The following is a 22,838-nucleotide window of genomic DNA, read 5'->3' on the forward strand; positions in this document are numbered from 1 at the left end:
ACTGCTTGGCTGAGAATAGGTCAACGAGAAGAGCAGACATTATAGCCATCGATCGCCGGAATCAAAGAAGCCTCATTCTGGACCCCACTGTCCGTTTTGAGAAAGATGATCAACAAGCCAATAACGTTAACGATGAAAAGAATCTATTTACAACCCACGTATTCCTCACTTCAGTGAGAGATACAAAATGAATATTAAGACATGGGAAGTGAAAGGACTTCTTTCTGGCGCTAGGGAAACTTCATTTAAGTTAACCAAAACCATTCTCCTTTCTCTTAAATTTTCTAATGAGGACATTAACAAAATTTGTCTAATAGTATTGAGAGCGTCATTATCCATTTTATACAATCACTTGTACAATACTATGTATTTATTTCTCTTCATTTCATTACTCTTCAATGTATTTTCATCTCATGTTTCTCCGAAATTAAATTGTACTTTATTTTTAAATTTATCATTGTTCCGTATTCTCTCCGCAATCATATTGTATTTTTCATTTAACCTCTGCTTTATATTCTGGATCCTAGTGGTCAGCTGTAGATTTTGGCCAGCTGTCCAAAATTGTGGAATTTGTTGTTGTTGTCTGTATAATATGTTCTATTCTGTATTAGTTTATAAATTTGTACTTGACCATGTTATTGCATCTTCCGATGCATTTGAAATTTGAAAACAAGTATTTGAAATAAACATGAATTTCAGTGACTATTTTCTTCAAAACTTGGAGATTAGGGTTAATCCCCAAAAATTAAAAAAAAAAAAAAAAAGGAGATGAATCTTTCTGAGACTTTTCACCATAGAAATTCGAAACTTGGAAACCTGACTTCTCAATATACTCTGAAGAAAGCCTGCAAATCTCATTAAAATTGACTCAACATATAATATATATATTTTTTTACAACCTACATAGTATTTTGTGTATTTTGTGTATTATGTATTTTACTTCTGGTAGTGTGGAAGAGAAGGCCTCATAGCCTTAACTCTGCCAGAATAAATAAAAATAAAATAAAATAATATAAATAAATAGTGTTCATTAAGGAAATTAAAAATCGATATAGTCACGTAAGTCTGCCAAATTTTTAATAGGTAAACCTTTTGCGAAGGAGCTACAAAGCATATTATGTATTACATAAATTTATTGTTCCCATCGGCATAAACGCAGAGATGACAATGGCTATGAATATGTTGAATGTGTCAAAATAGACTTGCCTAACGCTTCGTTTGTTGAAGATTTCTCATTGGTCGTCATGTCTTTCCAGATTGAAGAAGAAGCAGGTGAAATGTCCCACGATGTGGCAACATCCCTTCGAAGTGATATTGCTGCACTTCAGTATAAGAGAGATAGACTTCTTAGCGAGGTGAGACTGTATGATATGAAGAACACTGGTGAGAGAAATGAAATATTATGAATGTTATAATAATGTTAAAGTAAAGCACGCTGCTCAACAGATAGACCCCGTGCTTGACCATGACGAAACACTAACCAACACATAGACGAATGAGATAAAGCAACAATCTTACCTCTGTAGGCACTACCATAAAACAGTAAACGTGTGCACGAAATTCAAATAATGTAACAAAGTAAGGTATAATTTTTATACAATTTTCAGTTGTGTCAGCTGTTTGTGCGCCACCCTTGAATAAATGTAGAAACAAGCTCAGCTCGTAACATGTAATTAGTCTGAATGTTGCTAAAATATTGTTTTCAAGATCCTACAGTGTGCGTGGGTTTGTATCACATAAATAAAATGTGCCTTTGTTTTCAAATCTTTATTGTAGCTACAAGAGATGAAAGGTCAGTTGCGCAGTCGAGACCAAAGAGCTTTGGAGTTACAAGTGGAGACTGAGCAACTACGAGAACAAGCTGCTCGCCAGAATGCTATCATTGCCTCACTCAAGAAGAGGATTCAAGTATGTTGCTTAGTAATTAAATTACACATGTCCTGCATTTACCTACCACAAAAGTTGGAAATATTTGCTGTGCACAGTACTATAGAGAATGGGGTAGAAGCAGAAATCTGGCCTCATAGGAAGTTATAGTGAAACCAATAATACTATATCCAGAGTGTTAATATGAAATGATACGTCTGCCATGACCTAGAAATTACAAGATGTGTTAAATTGACCATCTAAAAACTTGATAACTCGGCAAACTTAGGACTTTTGGACATTTCGAAGTAGAAGGGGATAAAATGTCGTATTAGCCTACTTGACTTTCAGATGTTATGTAATCTTTGAGAGCTTTCACTTTCTTGATCTGCCTTTAGGCTTGTTTTGGTCATTGTGTGTTCTATATTATATGCGATGATTATCCACGTCCGACAGATGGCCTGGATAACATTCGTTCCTAACAAGTGGACCTTTCTGCGTCAGTCCTGGCAGAACCGAGTCTCATCCATAGACGAATAGCACTCGGGGCTACAAGCTTTTCCTATATTAGCATCGGAAATCCGCACTGTCCCCAAGACTTCACCCCAGCCTATTTTTAGTATTGCATATGATAGATGAAAAGGTGGGAAGGTGAAGAATGCTGGAGTTATATAGGGAAACGTTTGCGTTGTCCATCACAAATTTCGGTATGACTCGGACGGGGATCGAACTCTAGATGGAAGACAAATATGACAACGTTGAGCTCTAGATACTGCTAAAAGAACCTTAATTCTGTCAACAGTTCGTACAAGATATCTTTCAATCAACGCAAACGACTTTACTCCGAAGATTAATCGTAGTGACAATATAATAATTTAAAATTTTTATATTTTTTATATGAATCGTTATCACAATCCTTCGCTGTGAAGTAACATTTAGCATGACTGACCATGAAACGAGTGGCCCCGGAATCAAATCCTAGATGGGACAAGTTACATGGTGAGGGTTTTTCCGAGATTTTCCCTCAACCAATAGAAGCAGAATTGTTGGGTAACTTCTGGTGTTGGACCATGGACTCATTTCGCCATCATTTTATTCACATATCGTTATCATTATTACCATATCCCCGGTTAAGTTTACGGTGCAGCGTTCTGTATTCATAGAAGAGCGCAACCGTTCGGCGACAAATATTCACAGAACAGGAGTCGTAAGTAGGGGAGACCCGGGAAAAACGAATAACCCGGGCAAAGAGAATAATGCCTATTTCTTAGAAACGCCAACAGGTAGCGCTTTCTGCTATGTTGGGGCAGAGTCCGTGGATATACCAGAGTAGCGCAATCACCGAGTCGGCCGCCATTGTTAGTCCTTTTCAACACGCGTGGGATAGAAATATTTAAAGCAAAACTCAGATATTTTTAATTTGAAGGGCAAAAGCGTTTAAAGGATCTTCTTACATTATGGAACATTATTGTCAGTCAACATACTAATGGAAAAAAAACTTCATTTAATAATTATAATAGCATAAATATACATTTAAATGTTCAATACACTCCTTCATAAACGTCACAGTTGTAGGTATTACAGCAACAAGAACTTAATAAATTACAAGTAACGAATGAAAACAACAATGTTGCAAATAAAATAACAATAAATCTAAACATTTCCAACTGCATTCCTCGTGCAAACTCTCGACTTCCGCATATAAGGGGACACTATACTGAAATTTCCCGAAGTTCATTAGTTTTAAGAGTTCACAACAGTGAAATCAATAATTACCATAATTACGAAGCTAGATTCACCAACTTTTGATCACTGGTATATCTGCTTAATAGTGACAAGTGTACAAAATTGCATCCGCCTATGATTCGTGGTTTGCATTTTATTAATGATTTTATTAAAATATTGAACCGCTTTATATAAAAAGTCGCTTGCACTACAATTGGCATTATTCTCAACTGATTTTCACTTATATGGCTCCTTACATACATGGAATCAAAGCTTACTATAAGGTTTTGCTGTAAAATTAATAAGCAAATTACTAGAATTTTTTATTATAAAAAATAAAAAAATTAATAGTCATAAAAATTCCTAGTAATTTACCCATTCGCTGTACAGAAAATTCCAATAGTAATGTTTGTTCCAATGTATATAAAGAATCTTATAAGTGAATATCAACGAAAAATAATGTAAATTGTGACGCAATACCTACACTATATAATTAAGTTTTTAATAAAATGCAAACCAGTTATCATAGAGAGAGACGAAATTTTGTACATGTGTTATCAACCAGATATACTAGTGATAAATATTTCGTGAGTTTAGCTTTAAAAATATGGAAGTTAATAATTTCAGTGTAATGTCCACTGATGTGAGATTTTGTCATTTTTGGTAAACAAAATCGTTTCTTTGTTTTTATCTTTAAAAATTCATTTATGATCTAAAGATGCCCTCTGCCAATTTTCATGACCATACGACCGGTCTATCAGCTATTTAGGGTTACATTTTTAAAAGGCTGCGGGCTCTGACTGTTAATTTAAATGCTCCGTCCACGACCTCCACTCTGAATTCTGCGACCATTTTGGAAATTACGCTATATTTCATACATTATGAATTATATTAGATTTCCGAATGAGCCAGTGTAGCTTCTCGACTTCTCGAAATATTTCTTCATAGAATCCAATAGGTGTTAGACCTACTTCAAAGGCTGCTTTCCTTTAAAAGATATTCAGTTACAAAGGAGAGCACAACTCTTGTCTTAAGGAAAATTCCACTTGTTGCTAGTAGCCATAAGAACGTGTTTTCCATGCTTGGTTTTTGTTTGTGATACAAGAAATATTTGCAAGTTTCTAACAGTTTTGTTGTTAGTGTTATAATAGTGTCTACAGTCCATAGTGAATTGTAAATAATATTTACCTATTATAGTGTTTTCATAAGATTACATAATTTTTTAGTCATCTTTATTTACTAGTGTTGGTTAGGTGTGCACAGCGTGGTAGTGTATATAAGGATAAGTTCTGTATATAATATGCTAGTTCTATGTGATTCAAAAGGCCTAGAAAATAAAAAAAAAGACAGAGATCTGGTTCATTATTATTATCCCAAACTTTTTAAGTCAATTTTCTCCATTTCAATATTTTTTGTAAATTTTGCATTGCTAAAAATGCTACTCTTTCTATAGATTCTGTACTACATGCATGATTTTTTTGCAGAGGTTTTTGAATATGTTCTTAACAAAACTTACTATCAGTATTATACCTAACACTCATTTTTGTTGTTGTTGTTGTTGTTTAGTCAACTGTCCGAAGACAGGTTTGAACCTCATAAGTACCACCAATAAGGCATCACTCATGAGACAACTAGGCCAGGAGATAATGGGGTAGGGTGACAAGTTTCTTTCCCCATCCAATGCATACTTCGCCGATTAGCTACATATTCCACTAATCAGACTTCAGATGCTTAAAAACAATTGTCCTTCCTCTGACACATATCGTAAAGTGAGATATACTGCCTGATTATATATCAGCCAGAAGAGGTATTTTTTAATATTAATTTTTTACGCTGGAGTTGAATTTTTTCTGTTTTTACACTTTCAGTGCATGGAATATTTTTAATTATTTTTTTAGTAAAATAAAGAGGAAAATTGTATAGTAAGTTTCGTTTCTGAAGGTCTGACACGTATGTAGACAAAAATTCTGGCGAAAATAGTAGCAATTTTTGAAAACCTAAATTTACACAATTTAAAATTACAAATTAAAAGCACAAAATTTCAGAGATCTACCTAGAATAGTTTAGAAAATTGAAATTTCACATCAGTCTAACCTTAATAGCGTTTCTAGTTTCTACGGTCTTTGTATTTTCCAATCGAGCCAAACAAAACAATCTTGTCCCAAGAATGAATTCAGAATTTCGAAAATATGTCATTCTTGCAAATAGCAAATAACATTAAATTCAGAAATGCTTGATTTGAAATGGGGAAAATGGTAAACATTTGACATTGATCCTAATTGGTACGTGATTTTCATTTGTTTTATGTAGAAATATCATTGCTGAAACAACTTAAATTCTAGATTAGTTTTATTAAAATATTTTGGGGCCCAAATTTAAAAAAAATAAATATCAAAATACAGTCATTCATTAATCTCACAATGTATGCTCGGTTAGGTAGCGGATCGTTCCTTTTTATATTTATAGTCACTTCTTTTCTTTTTCCTTATTTCTTTCACCTTGTCACAGAGAAAACAAATGTGCTCTTTTTTCAGTTCTCTGTGAACAGTTCTGAACACAGCAGCACTGCATTTTTTCGCATTTAAATTCCATTCTTTCCCTATACACCTGTATACTGCATAGCGCGCGCTAGACTAACAATGGCGGATTTGTCGGCATTTGCCGGCTCAAACGATTGCGGTACTCTGGATATCCACGGAATCTGTGTTGGGGAAGAATCCTTACCAGATTTTGCTGCCGGAATTGACTTGTCGTCATTCTAGCTAGTAAGAGAAGAAGTCAGCGTGTGTTTGAAGAAAATTGACTGTTTTCTTAAAATATTTCAAGGTAAGAGAAACATATGTACACCATACAGTACTGCAGAAACTCTTTGTTATGTGTTAGTAATATATAGGCGATAGAATTAGTTCTAAAATGCCGTACTTACGAAGAAGATTATTCACATTTATGTTTGTATAACCTAAAGCTATGGTTTCGCTACGGCGATCATCGCCGAGCGAACAACGCCGGTCGATTAGCTCTACGTGTAAATATACGCAGCTGGTTTCTTTACGACATTCATCTCTGGCTGCAGCGATGTGCGTCGGCGTTCATCGCTCTAGATTGATTTGACTTCAAATTGAGAGCGATGATCGTCGTTCACTTAGAAAACAAAAGAATGACGACAAAGCAATATGGCTTCAAAACGTATATTTAGCAACTTTTCAACAATAAATGTTGATATATTAATAAATTTTGTTTCCAATCATTCTGCCCTGTATGATATGGGTTCGAAAGAATATAGAGATGCCCATAAAAAAGAAATGTTGTGGAATGAAGTTGGTGAAATTATAGGGAAGAGTGGTAAAGTATCTTGTTTTCAAGATTACCTTTATATTTATTATTTGAATTATTTGGTGCAGCTTCAACAAGAAATTGAATTGTTTATATCTGTGTGTGTGTGTGTGTCGCTGTGTGTGTGTGTGTTTTTCATATCTTCCTTTTATTTTATTTGTATTATTTTTGTGAAATTTGGTATAAAGTTAGATTAGTTATAATAGTGGTAATCAATAATAACGGTAGTAATAATAATAACTGTGGTTTCACTATTTTATTATTAGTAGGTATTATTTTCGTTTTGAAAAATCAAACTGTGCATAGTTATAGCACGAATGGCCGTACGAGCTCGTGCGAAGGATCTTGTGTACATGGGTTTGTATAATTTATTATGCATCAATAAATGCACTTATCTATCTATCTATCTTGTTTTCAAGATAGGGTAATATGCGAATACATACGAAAAACAATATATTACAAATGAACTTTTTAATAACAGTGTTTATAAAAATGCTGAACTGAGTGTTTTTAAAGCAGGGACATATAAATAGGGTATCAAGAGAATCTTTTCCCCGAAATTTCAATCTTTAATGACGATTATAGTATGGCTAATTAATTAGCCTACTTGATACTACTTTAAAATTCAAATGAAGTGTGTCCTATCACTAAATATTGATATGGTTTGCTCGCTCGGAAAATAAAGGTATTTTTCCAGAAAAGCTACAACAAAGAGGACACAATATTCTTTCCTTTCACTAACTTCTGTGAGATATGGCTACATATATTGATACATAGGCCTACGTGGTTTTAGTTTGTAGCCACAAATATTTTCAATATGGAACCGTATAAAAGTCATTTAATACCTATCTATACATTCTAATGCACTGTTGTAGCTCCACCCCACTTTTTAATAATTACCAACACAACATACGAGAGACACAGGACGAAACTGTACTAGGGAAGTGGTCAGTTTCCTTAGCATTGCTCCTGGACTTCTCGAGTATTATATTTGTAACAATATTGTAGACGGAGGGAGGCTACTGCAGTGCATTAGTTAATTTATAGGTAGGTAACAAACGATTTTTATGTTGAATGTATGTGGCTGCAAACTAAATAATATAAATATACTAGCTAAAACCACCCGGCGTTGCACGGGTTTTCCTTTCTGCTTCTGTTTTTAATTAAACTGCTTATTACATTTTCGGAAATCTCGGAAACCTAACTATAGACAACCAAAACGAATTGCCTTTACTAAGCTAAGATTTATTCTTTACTTAACCTCACTTGCATGAATTGATGAACTCCTTAGCGAAATGCCTGCCAGCGTTAACTCAATTTAAAACAGTTGTAAATCAGGGACCGAAAAGAAAACATGTCATCATGTGCCTGACGTTCAATTTTTTTTATTTATATATTTGTTTTTATTTATTTATTCTGATGTAGTTAAGGCCATTGGGCCTTCTCTTCCACACCGCCAGAAATACAAATAAAATAATAGAAAAATCGAACTATGAACAAAGTAAAACCCAAGAATAATATGATTCCTTTTCCTCTTTCTGATTAGTTTCAGCATCGAATCAATATGTACATATATAATTTAATTTATATTGGAAGATTTTTTACCCCTTGACAACTGTACACCCACTTATATCATACCCAGTTTTTTTTTAATATGACTTGGAAAATTATATCTCACAAATTCAGAACATATTATATTAATTCTTATTTTATACACAGAATACAGATACAATATAAATTTGCAATAAGTAATTTTTTTAACATAAAGACTGATATTCTGAGAGACGTATAGGCTTGACGGTATTTTAGAAATTAAGAGATTGTTATTTCCACAACCCATAAGATACTACACTTGCAACGTGATTATACAGATAAAATTTCGCAGTAAGATATTTTCGGACGTGAACAACAATATTTTGAGAGACGTATATTTTAGAATTAATACAATGCTATTGTCAGTCGGCTTATGTACATTCACATACTACATTAGCAACATGACAGAAATATCATTGAGTTGCTTTTTGATATGTGTAAAATCTTCCCCCCCCCCCCCACTCCTTTGTACAAAATATAGTCGGGGATGTGAAAAACACGCAGTTTTTAAGTAAATGTCTGCAACTTTGAGGTACTGTCCTTGAGCTTCATTTTAATATGGCCATTACAAATGCTAGTCGCACTGAATTGCAATTGCATTAAATAGAATGGGTATCATAGCAATACGTGAGATAAAAACATCTTATCTTTTCGTTTTTCCAGTTAATATTGCGACTTTATTACGTTTCGCATGGGTTCTTCACACCAATTCACGTTGGTGCATAATTTTGGTGGGTTGATACAGTATTTCGCAGTAGTACGTCTGGTTATTCAATATTAAGTAAATTATGTGGTAGCAATTCTTGTAGTTTGAAAGAATTCTAGAATTCCGTTGGATAAAACACAGCCTGCTCACTATCTACAACTGCATCGAGAAATTCATAATACGGTCATGGACTGCGTAAAGATATTTATTGTACGAATTATCTAGTTTTAGCCTTCATGATGTTTACCAACAATGTTATTCGTGTTATAATTTCCATGGCCTTGTGAAAGTCGATGTTGAATACAAAAGACAATAATAAAAAAACAATTGACTATAGAAGATAGCGTTTTAATATTACATGTTTGGTCGTATTTATTTCTATTTTTTATATTTTAATTAATTTAACGTCCATTTGTACAATTTTAATATAGCCTATGTTTTTCTCCTAGTTATGAAGGTTAAATGTGCAACTTTGGCACATATCGGTCAAAGTGTGTAGATTTGTATAGAGAACATACATACCCACATTCACTTTTACCATATATATATAAGATATCAGTATAATTGTATGGTAACTTTGTTTGAGACAGCATAAATAAAATACTACGGGCATATTATTTATGTAGTAAAACTCCCTTTATGGCGGGTTAAAATAAAATAACGTATCTGAAATAATGTAAATAAATTATCAAAATAAAAAAAGGGGAGTTGAGCTCACGTTCGAACCTATAACCACTTACACTATATTCATTGATCTTACCACTACGCTACAGAAAGCTACGTATTGAAGTGCTTGAATTTAAGTATTATGAATGTTTTACATTTGCTGTCTATTATGTTTGATTTTGAATTTATAAAAACTAAACAAATATGTGATTTATCTCATTTTGTATTGTATATTATTGCCCATGATACATTCAATCAAGAGATCGTACCTCATTTACGTAGTTTTAATTTAATATTATTTTATTTCATATTCCAATGACAATATGGCCGCTTTTACAACGGAAGAAGACGTGACTGGATGACGTCAATAAAAAACAATTGATTGTAGAAGAGGCCATTTTAATATCATAAAGGCCTTTTTACGTTCTAATTTTTATTGTTTTCAATAATTTAACGTCCATCTGCCCAATTTTAATGTAGCCTATGTTCTTCTCTGGGTTATGAAGATTAAATGTGCAAACTTTGGCAAATATCGGTCAAAGCGTGTAGATTTGTATTGAGTACATACATACATACATACATACATACATACATACATACATACATACATACATACATACATACATACATACATACATACATACATACATACATACATACATACATACATACATACATACATACATACATACATACATACATACATACATAGCCACATTGACTTTTATATATAAGACTAGCTGAAAGTACCTGTCGTTGCCCGGGTTTTCCTTTCTGCTTCTGTTTTCAAATGAACTGGTTGTTAAATTTTCAGAAATTTAGGAAACCCAACTATAGACAACCAAAAGGAATTGTTTTACTATGCTTTCCTCGCACATAAAGATGAATCTTTACTTAACTTCACTTACATGAATTAATACTCCTTACCCAAATGCCTGCCAGGTTTAACTAAATTTAAAACAATTGTAGATCAGGTACCGAAAAGAAAATATTTCATCATGTACAAGACGTTCAACTTTGTTTTAAATTTATATATTTATTTGTTTTGTTTATTTATCTCTGCCGGTCAGATGCCGCTAAATTTCAAGTGCTTCATCTTAGTCGTGGCTGTCAGCGTATTAAACACCATTAATTTTTCTGCCGTCTCCTTTCCTCCCCGCCAAAATTGTGACGTTGTACAGAGGCAGAGAAAAAATAATTATAAGATCTGTACATTTAACTGAAGCTGTGCTGACATACATTTCACGTAATTTCATGTCTATGTGTGCTTTCACTTGAACTTCAGAGACTTCTGATGGTGATTAGTGAATTCTCTTGTTCCCAGTCTGAATCGTTGGGGTGTCATCGTGAGCCTAAATTTATCTATCGGTCATACCAAAGAATCAATATATACGTATGTAATTCAATTTATATTGGAATATTTTTTACCCCTTGACAGCTGTACACCCGCTTATATCATACCCGGCCTTTTTTTAAATATTACTTGAGATATTATATCTAACAAATTCAGAACATATTAAATATATTACTTTTTATTTTATATACAGAATGCAGATAGAGTATAATTTTGTAAGAAGTCATTGTTCAGCATAAATAATAATATTCTGAAAGACATCCTATGTTATAGAAAATGAAGTGACCGTTCTTTCCACAACGCTTGACATACTACACTGGCAACCTGAATACACAGATAAAATTTTATTGGACATGGGCAATAATATTTTGAAAGATATATATTTTAGAATTAAGTAGTATATCGAAATGATAGCCGTCCAAAAAATATCGGCATCCCAATCAATTCAAATAAACAAAAAATAGAGAAAATGTAAATTAATGTCTTATTTTCAGTGGGCTTACGTATATTCACATACTACATTAGGAACATGACAAAAGTATCATTGATATGCATACAATTCGTTTTCCCGTCTTTTGTATAAATGTGTATATATGTTTAGGTGTGCTCACTTGAAAGCAAGTTACGCAATTATTGACAATGTGAAAAACACAGAGATTTAAGTGAATGTCTGCAACTTTGAGGGACTATCCTTGAGCTTTATTTTACTATGGTCATTACGAATGCTAGTTGCACTTAAATGGCAGTTGCTTAAAATCGAATGGCATGTTACTGGCTATCATAAGAATATGTGAGATAAAAACATCTTTTCCTTTCGTTTTGCCAGTTAATACTGTCACTTCTATTACGTTTGTCATGAGTTTTTTTTTCACACCAATTCCTATTCCATTGCATAATTCTTGTGGATGAATATTTCGCAATAGTACTATTGGTGATTCAGTATTAAGTACTAAATTATCTGTTGGCAATTCTTGTGATTTCAAAGAATTTAAGAATTAAGATTGATAAAACACAGTCTGTTCACTATCTACAACTGTCTCGAGAAATACATAATACGGTTCTGGACTGCATAAGGATATTTACTGCATGAATTGTCTACATTTTGGCCTTCATGATGTATCTACAATGTTATTTTATATCGTTTTGCTTTTTCCATGGGCTCATGAAAGTCGATGTTGAATACAACAGACAATAATAAAGAACAGTTGACTATAGAAGATTGCATTTTAGTATCATACATGAATGTTTGATCGTATTTATTTTTATTTTTTACTGTTTTAATTAATATAACGTCCATTTTAACAATTTTAATATAGCCTATGTTCTTCTCCTGGTTATGAAGATTAAATGTGCAAACTCTGGTACATATTGGTCAAAGCGTGTAGAGTTGTATAGGGAATATACATACATACATACATACATACATACATACATACATACATACATACATACATACATACATACATACATACATACATACATACATACATACATACATACATACATACATACATACATACATACATACATACATACATACATACATACATACATACATACATACATACATACATACATACCCACATTCACTTTTATATATTAGATAATCTCAAAGCCAGTTAAGAAAGAGAAAAGTATGCTTTCTTTTATGTAGCTTTCTTGGAAAATTACTAATAATTTAAATATACGTCCCTGTGTCAGAAGTGGTATAAGTAGGCTACACACTGTATCTTACTGATACCATTTAACTCTTCCTTCTCTACTAGAAAAGTAAGCCCTAAATTTATCCCTAACGCTAAATGATTCTGCAGAATTATTGCCACCAAACTTGGTTAGTGCTATCAAATTTTCTGATGGCATAATAATATCCTCTCCCTTAATGTCATATTATGCAGACAGCAGCACGCAATAATTGACAGGTCTGCAGTTTCTATGTTTATTGCAATTGGAGTGAATAAAACTCGGAAAGTCTGGCTCATGATTCGAAATGCATTTTCCACAGTTCTTCGTGCTCTGCATAGGCGATAGTTGAATTCGCGTTTGGTTTCATCTTCTATACACTGCGATTTTGGGTAAGGCCTCATTAGATTTCGTAATAAATGAAATGCTTCATCACCTATAATTACGTGAGAGAAAATTGTATCTGTCCCAGGTAATCGCGAATCATCTGGGATCAATGATGGGATCATTTGTTTAATATTGGATTTCTGGTAAATGCCGCTGTCGCTCTCTTTCCCATACGATCCTACATCAACAGCAATAAACCTATATTTAGCATCAACCAATGCAAGAAATACTATTGAGTGAAAATTTTTATAATTGAAGTACAAAGATCCACTATTATCGGGACACACAATACGACAGTGTTTACCGTCCAATGCTCCACAACAGTTAGGAAAGTCCCACGTTTCATAAAAGTCACTGGCAATAGTTTTCATTTTATCTTTAGTTGGGTTTGGCAGATAAATTGGTGCTAATTTCTCGCAAAGTATCTTCAAAATCTCTCGAATTATTCTGCTCATGTAGGAATGTGAAATTCTGAAAGTGAAGGCCAAAGAGCGAAATGATTCCCCAGTAGCCATATACCTGAAACAGAAAGCAGGCCTAATTGTATTTTTTTTAATTTCAGTAAATGAATGCAAAACTAGGTGGAAAAATGTCAGGGATACGTATAATAGGAAAAAGAAAAATCTGCAGCAGGGCACAGGTTCGTCAGCTGGTCCTAGTAGCCGATGGGAACACTACGAAAGTATGGCATTTTTGGATACAGTTGAAAATGAAAGATGGACTATAACCAATGTTTCTGTACCATTGCCTATAGACGAAGAGGGTACCGATTTAAGTCAGCCTCAAGAAACTGATGTAGGCGTACTGCTAGTAGACGAAGATTATGGTTTCTCAACCGAACAAAACGTTCAATGTGAAGTTCGTCAACAAACATCATTTCCTGAAAGTACTAAGAAGAGAAAACGAAACAGCGATGAAAGATTTTGGGAGTCAATGGAAAAACGAGATCGCGAACGGACTCTCTTGTTAGAAAAACTTATGGTCCCAGAAAAAGATTATAATGTAGTACGAAGTTTCTTTGAATCTATGTCACAAACAGTTACAAGTTCCCCCCCTGAACTTACTGCAGAAGAGAAGGCTCAAATATGTAAAATTGTAACAGATTTAGAAATTCGAAGTATAAGAATGAAGCAAGCTTCTCAACATTGAAATTGTTACTTATGTATTAAATTATGTATGGACTAAAATTATTACAGAATTTCATATTTCTAAAAATGGTATAATTTAATAAACATGAATAGTTGTTCGAACATTATAATTGCATTATTATTTACGGTACCTTAAAGTAATATACAATTTCTCTGCTGGACTTATTGGTTTTTCAACAAATGAGGTAGGATTTCTCTTCACATCACTTTAAATTAAAGACAAAATAAAATTAAACTGCTCCATGTTAAGTCTAAAATATTCTTTGAATTTAATTTGATCAAAGTAGATGTCTGCAAATTAGCGCATTGAAACATCCTTCTGTATGTCTGCTTTTAAACATATCATTGGTTTGGAGTCTCTGTCTATTGGTGTACATATATTTAATTCGATCATCATCATCTTCCTCCTCCTCAAGAAGTAATATAGTCATTAGTTTTTCTTTACTCAAAGCCATTTTATAACTTGTAAATTCACAAGTTCATTCTTAAACAGCTGGAGACAATCGATATTAATCTACGATGTCCTCGATCGACCGATTGTCGTTTCTTAGAAATCGATTATTCTCTATAGCAAAGACGGCGAAGTTAGCTGTTAAAGGAAACACCTCAGCTGACGTTGTTCGCTCGGCGATGATCGCCGTAGCGAACCATAGCTTAAAATGAAAAACGAAGTGGCGTCTGCGGGCAAAGTGAATAGGGCAAAGTGGATAACTTATCCACTATATAAGTGTCAGCTGTATTTTTGTATATATTTGTCTATTGTAATAAAGCGTGTTAGATCATTTTACATAGTGGAGGCATTAAGCCACACTATTTAAATTATAAATAAGCAACACTGGTCTTAATTTTTACTTAAAAAGGTCGTAATATATTTTCAGATGGTTTAATTTTTCAAACGGAAGACGGAGCAAGCCAAATGGTCTGAAGAAGCCATGAAGAAAGCACTTGAAGAAATAAAATGTTCCAATCAGTGGTTCTGCTATCTGGCCATACAACCATCATGTGTTTGTTGATGAAGAATTTGCTCCAGATGAACTTACAGATCGCCCACTTGAGACAGAAATCAGCGAAACGACAGCAGGCTCAGATTTAACAAATTCTGCAGTGCCAGCTTCTTCAGCGGCTGAAGAAACAGTTAATGCTCAATCAGAATCAACCACATCTGTGATGTCGGCATCTTCAGAGATTGACGAAATATTCAATACATCAACTACATTCATTAACATCGTGTTTATGTGTTGATTTATTTTTATTATCAGTGAATAGAAATTAAATAGAAAGGTGAAAATGTTATAGGGATATTCAATTTGCCCGGGTACCCGGGCAAAGCGAATAATTAACTATATTTTCTTTTTGAAATCATATCACTCTCCGTAGGTACGAGAAACGATTTGCAGTTTTATAGATATGTGGACAACATGTGTAACAACCAAAGTCATTAAGTCTTTATTTCGGGAGCACCAAAATATAGTCTGTGGCATTGTTTATTCTTAGCTTATCCGCTTTGCCCGGGTTTCCCCTACAATAGGCCTTAGGCTGCGGTGCAATCCTTCGAGCCCCTACTCCGTAAAAGAAAGTAATAATCTTATCATTTACATCAATAATTCTGAAACTAATAAGTTTGAGAATTATTGATGTAAGTGATAGTGATAAGAGTATCACTGCGGACTGTCATTCCATAGATCATTATTTTCGCGGACCCCTTCAGAGTTGGCAATGGAATTATGGGTAAGTTAGATTTTGGGGACAATGGAAAGTGAATCAGAGTAGTAATACTTCTGTTGCATTTTCCAAATAGAATCATTATTAACTCTCTATTTCAATTAAACATAACGTAAATAATATAATATGCTGTCCTGAAAGAAGTAGGTGGCCTTCATTTATGTGTTGATATTCAAAATAGTAAAACAAAACAATTTCTGTACTTTATAATAATAATAATAATAATAATAATAATAATAATAATAATAATAATAATAATAATAATAATAATTTAGCTGGCAGAGTTAAGGCCGTAGGCCTTCTCTTCCACTCAACCAGCAAAAAGTATGCATACCTATGAATGAACTTACAAACTACAGTCCACACCTGTGGAGTAACGGTCAGCGCGTCTGGCTGCGAAACCAGGTGGCCCGGGTTCGATTCCCGGTCGGGGCAAGTTACCTGATTGAGGTTTTTCCGGGGTTTTCCCTCAACCCAATATGAGCAAATGCTGCGTAACTTTCGGTGCTTGACCCCGGACTCATTTCACCGGCATTATCACCTTCCTCTCATTCAGACGCTAAATAACCTGAGATCTTGATAAAGCGTCGTAAAATAACCTACAAAAAAACTACTACAAACTACAAAGATCATATCAAAGAGAGTTAGATAAAAGTTACGTGTATACAAGCGTTACTTATGAATTAAACAGTAAAATACTACGAACCATTAATTAAACAAAGAGATGTAAATTTAGTAGCAAAACTATACTAATACACAGTACATAGAATGTTAATATTTTTCAAATAATGTTAGACAATAGGAAGAAATTATTATGAGACAATTGAGGGATTCGCGTGTAAAACATGGTAACTAACATTTTGATCAAAATGAGATATGTAGTGTATAATTTATAGTATCTTACATTCTGCGTCTATTCCAGTAGTTAGTGTTCCAACATCTCAACAGATAGCAAAAGTATATAGATTTAATTTCCTGATAAGTATACAAACTGTTGCATGTATAAATGTTTACCTACCTATAACTTCAAAACTCTAAAACGTCACGTACCATGTTTTACTCCCGAACCCTTCAATTGTGGAAATACAGCGCTTTCAGGATGAATGTCTAAAGAAAGAAGTTACCATCCGCCAGTATAATAATTAGAATGAATTGCTAAAAAGGTTATCCTTTATGCTATTTTTAAGTGTTTATTATCTTGCAGTCCCTAATACTTTGTGACAAGGATTTCCATTGTCTTGAGGTGGAGATTGTACAAGCTGAGAAGTAATAAGATGTTGTATGAACAGGTATACTTAGCGTGTCACAGATAAGTGATCTGGTATTTACATCGTGGTTAGAGTATAGATAATAGAAACGAGACGAAAGATAATTTAATGGAAAATTCGAAAGAATAAAGACAAAGAATGTAAATTTCTATGTTCCTTGAGTCGGAGCCATGAAAGATTTGAGGACGTTGATATGTGATCATATCGCGGACGTTGGACACGTATCTGACACACATATTCTGAACTCGGTGTAGCTTGTCTGACGGTTCAGAACTTAGGGTACTTAACAGGACGTCACAATAATCGAAGTGCGGCATTACTAAGGTTTGCACTAGGTTGAGTTTTAGTTACTGAGGCAAGAACTTTCTTAAGCGACTCAAGGAGCGAATGGAGGAACAAAATTATTTTATAGTTTTTTTTAACTTGAAAATTCTAATTTAAACTGTTATCTAAAAAGGAGCCAAGATTTTTTTTTTACAAGAGATGAATAGAGAATTGGTGTGTTCTCACGTGTAATGACTGGAAGATTGCTGTTATTAAGAGAGTTAACTAAACGTTTATGTCCAATAATCACCAGAGAACAAGTGAAAACTTTTTTCTGCTGTATAAATATAAATGTGCCACTTTTACTCATTGCGGTACGCTGAATTCAAAAATGCATTTTGTTTTGCCCTGCCATGTCAGGTTTTTTGGAAATTTAGCAAAACGTTATTTTGCAGGAAAATAAAATTATAAGTAACAGCGTGTTAATTGAAATCATATAATTATTTTGTGTATCTGATTCGTTAACATGTCCGTCTATTTTTTTCTAAATTGTATAACAATAAAAGAAACATTAGGCCTATATACAAGGAAAAATATCTTACTAAACGAAATTATAAGAGCAGAACGCTTACCTTCACAATGTATGTTATACGTCCTCGATTTTCCATTCTCTCTTTCCATGGAATCTTGGTGTGTGTGAAGTCCTCGAGTAATCTCTGGAAGAGTCACCACGTGCAATACGCTAACAGTAATTGGCCATCATATTTACATCCCAATGTCCCGGGTAGCATCGCTCTATCTCTTTTATATGCTGGTGGATCCTTTCACCTTGCTCTTCGCTAAGGGCTCCTAAATTCGCAGGAAAGTAATTTATATGAGCCATTAGAAAGCGGAGCTTTAGGTTCATGTCACAACCGACAATTTTGAACTTGTCCAACATGTTTTCTACAATTTCTTTCTGCCGTGAATCCTTCACTTACCAAGAAATTTCTTCATAACTTCTTTGAATGCGTTTCATGCATTTTCTTCTGTTTCTTTCATTGTACTGGTGAAATTGTGATCCACCATCAACTTTCGAATTTGTGGCCATCAAATATTCCCTCCCTGATTTTAGCGTGTGATAATGAAGAAAACTTCGTACATAAGTTCTGGAAGCGAGGAATATTTTTGTCTAGCGCCTTGACAAACTGCTTTGTAACTCACAGTTTTATAGTAACGGAGGGAATATAACACTAGTCAACAACATCTTTGTGCCGGCAAACAATGCTGATTATTACTACGTCTGATGTGCTGATTACGAATATGTAATCAGATTTTTTCCATCTCGTTAGGTTTCTGAGCACTGCAACAATGTTATATTTTATGAATAGCCATTAATACAGTGTGGGCGGGAAGTAACTTGGTATTATTAATCGGCTCTAGAATTTTTAATATCGATGGAACCATAACGAAAATTATGTGTACATATAGATCATTAAATAGAGTTTGAACTTTTGCGCGTCCGTAGTATAGATGGTGGCCGTGAGGGGTGGTTCGCGCAACAATTGTAAAGATGGTCGATCACCTGTTTGTTCGCGAGCGAACGCAGATTGCTGCACTCTATAAAGTGTGGAATTACGTTGTTTTCGTTCAGAGATGGTGACATACGAAGATAGGTAGAAATGCCACAATTCGTCCAGAGACAATAAAGAATTGGAAGCAAGGATTCGAGGCATTATAACCAATACCCCACGCAACTTCCTCCAGAAGATTGTGGATTCCATTACCGGTCGCTTGAATAAATTGGTGGAAGCCACAGGTGCTTACGTTTAATTTTGATCTAGCAAACGTATTCCCATTTAACAAGGTACACATGAAATAATTTTCAATAATTTAGCGTTGTAAATATAGAATTTATACATATTTTTCAATACAAGTATACATGTAGCACTTCTATCCATTATACCAAGTCCCTCTTCACTTGACATATCTGAATCATGGATTGTCGATACTCGAAAAATAAGATAGACTTACAGAGTGCCTGGTAATGAAAACAGAGACAGTTAGTCTGTACTTTGTTTAGTTCAGGTGTAGAGGTTTTGTTAGTAGTGTGAGCTATTCTGTGTGAAATGAAATGAAGAAGCAAAGACGTAGTTGTAAAAACTTTGCGAACCAATAGTATGGCGTGAACAAAGAACCACGAAGGTGACTGATATTTCTGCTTAACCAATGTTATTGGATTTTCTTAAAAAAATTAGAGACTCATTCAGTATCCTAATCTCCCGTCAGCTATAAGATCAATAACTCATGGAAAAAATTTACCTGTTCTCATTCCCCCTTCTACATGGCAAGAAGAATCGGAATCTAACATAATGTCGTCTGATGATGTGCAGCTCTCTACATCAAGGGATGACGTCTACATTCCAGATGAAGAGAGAGAAGAAAAGTCACATTTAATAACATAGGTGGAACTCAACGATCTGGTACGTGATTTGTACTTAACTACACAGCTGACTGAGTTTCTAGGATCTCGTCTTCAGGAATGGAAGGTGCTGGATAAAGATAGCCTACTAATGTTTCAATATTTAGACACATAAATAAGGATCTATTACCATTTTTCATAGTTACAGTAGTATGTTCATGAAGCGATATAAATGGACTGATTAAAACTAGGTATTACACATAATGCTGAAGAGTGGCACTTATTTATAGATGCTTCTAAAATTAGTCTCAGAACCTTCTTCTTACACAATGGTAATAAACTTCCCTTTGTACCTGTAGCATACAGTGCAGCAATGAAATAAACATACGAAATCATGCATCGTATTCTTGAAGCCATTAGAATGTGAAAACCATTGTTGGCATGTTTGAGGGATATTAAAATCTCCTACATGGAATGCAGAGTGGATTCACTAAATATCCTTTTTCTGTGCCTTTGGTACAGCCGAGATATTCAACATCACTATACAGTCAAAGAATGGCCAAGAAGAGAAGATTTCACTCCTGGGAAACATAATGTAAAATTTAAACCTTTAGTTGACCCACAAAAAATATATCTCCAACCTTTACACATTAAATTAGGGCTCATGAAGAACTTTATGAAAGGTATGGATACAACAAAAGAAGGTTTCAAATATCTACGAAGAATATTAACTGGCTTGAATGATGCAAAATTAAACGAAGGAATATTCATTGGACCTTAGATTAAAAAAGTGATGGCTGCAGCATAGGAATCATTGAAAAATGTTGTGAATGGGTTCTTTGGCAACAAGAAGGAAGAAAATAATGACGAACTAGTTCAGAGTCTGCTTCAAAATTATAAGAATTTTGGATACAGGTTGTCTGTCAAAATTCACTTCCTGCATTCTCATTTAGATTTTTTCGTAAAATCTTGGGTGAAGTGAGTGACGAACAAGGGGAATGCTTTCACCAAGACATTTTACAGATGGAACAGCGTTATAAAGGGAGATGGGATCCATCTATGGTGAGTGATTACTGCTGGTTCATACAAAAAGAGAATAATACAACACACACACACAAAAGTTTTTAAAGCGATGCCTGCATTCCACTACGTAAATATAAGTAACCATTTGCATCATTATAACAAGAAGGATACTTTATTTTTAGTACTAACACCACTATAATAGTGGAAGACTATGTTTATGCATTCTGCATTAGATATTAAAAATATGGAACTGCTTAGTTAGTACCGAACATTTCAGAAGTGTAATAAGGGTAATAACTGAAAATCTGAGGGCCCTGCTGAAAAATGAGTTCCATTTTTGGATTCAGCATGGCACAGATATGGATGTTTCATTTCGGCACAATTTTCAAAGTTAAAATTTGTTGAACAGTGTAATTTTCTACGAGCAACGAGACTTACATTGTTAGTATTTTTGTCTCCTGGCATTAGTTGCTTTCTTTCAGGCTAGTATACAATATTCCAATGTTTGTCCCTGGCCCTGGTGTCCCACTCGCACAGAAAGTACAGAACTATTATGTATCCTCCCTGTTGTCCCAATAGTAAACCAAGAACCTTCAGGTCACTGCATATTTGCCGCTCATCTTCATGATATTTAATTTTCTCAAGGACCAACCTTAATGTTTTATATGGTTTCGATAGGACTGTAGAATTTGCAAGTGGTATAGATACTAATTTATTGCCGTTATGAAGCATTACTGCTTAAGGCTTCTTTTTGAAGAATCAATATAAAAGCTTCCAACTTTTGGGGTCATATACCTCCTCTTCCAACTGTTTTAGTAAATTTCACACAACTGTACAATATACCAATCTATCTTCCTTGTATGGTACTTCCGGACAAGTTTTTCACGATTGCTGTACCACGAAAATGTAACTCCAGGTGCCAACATGTTCTTCTCATACAGCCTAGAGGCTACTAATTCACTTCCTTTTGGTGAGCCCTAATTCCCTTACCATATCATTCAGCTCCGGTTTGCTTAAGTTTTTTTTCGGTGAATTGTCAAATTCGTCTGGATCAGAAGACATCTCAGTATCTGCATTAGGGAACTGCTTTCAGATTCACTGTCACCCAAGTTTGCTGGTGGTGTTGGTACAGGTAAGTCGGGCCCATGAGGAACAGGTCTCAAAGCTGATTGAAGATTTGGATACTTAACCCATTAACGCCCAGTGGTCTATTTATAGACCCTTGCACTCGATTACATTAGATTTTTTTATTGGTGCCCCATTGATTGAATATTAACCCTCAACTGGTATCTATGGGCCAATATAGACCCATATTGCTTGATATCGTAATGTACACTTAAAAAGCGATACCAGTTGAGGGTTAATGATCATCATAAATATATCATGTAAGATGTTAACTAAACTTGCCAAAATGTTATCCTCCTTCAAAAATAAGAATTCATTAAGGTATCTTAGTTCGAATTAGTTAAGTACAAAATGATGTAGGACTGTATAAAGAATACAATTAATTTTCCGTATTATAATGTCTCGATGTTGTTATTGATTTGTGATTTAGTAGTGTCAAGATTACTACTATTGCATCGCACAAGAAAAACACAGATGTATGTAAAATGATTGGAGCAATATGAACTGAAACGGCTGCGGTCTATAAATAGACCGCTGGGCACTTATGATATCACGTGAAAATAACAGTGGAGAAAGG

The 22,838-nt window shown here is 34.2% G+C and overlaps 1 protein-coding gene and 1 pseudogene across 1 annotated transcript in view; one reads left to right on the forward strand and one right to left on the reverse strand.

The window, feature by feature from the left end:
* The first annotated feature begins 1,785 nt into the window (after nt 1–1,785).
* LOC138706575 (coiled-coil domain-containing protein 170-like) overlaps nt 1,786–22,838 on the forward strand; it is a 55,301-nt gene continuing 34,248 nt past the window's right edge. The window contains exon 1 of the mRNA XM_069836479.1: nt 1,786–1,908. Within this exon, the coding sequence (XP_069692580.1) occupies nt 1,786–1,908 (123 nt within the window). The remainder of the gene's footprint in view (nt 1,909–22,838) is intronic.
* Nucleotides 12,975–14,913, reverse strand: LOC138708834 (uncharacterized; annotated as a pseudogene).

This window comes from Periplaneta americana, chromosome 1 (genome assembly GCF_040183065.1).
Source record: "Periplaneta americana isolate PAMFEO1 chromosome 1, P.americana_PAMFEO1_priV1, whole genome shotgun sequence".
Lineage (NCBI taxonomy): Eukaryota > Metazoa > Arthropoda > Insecta > Blattodea > Blattidae > Periplaneta > Periplaneta americana.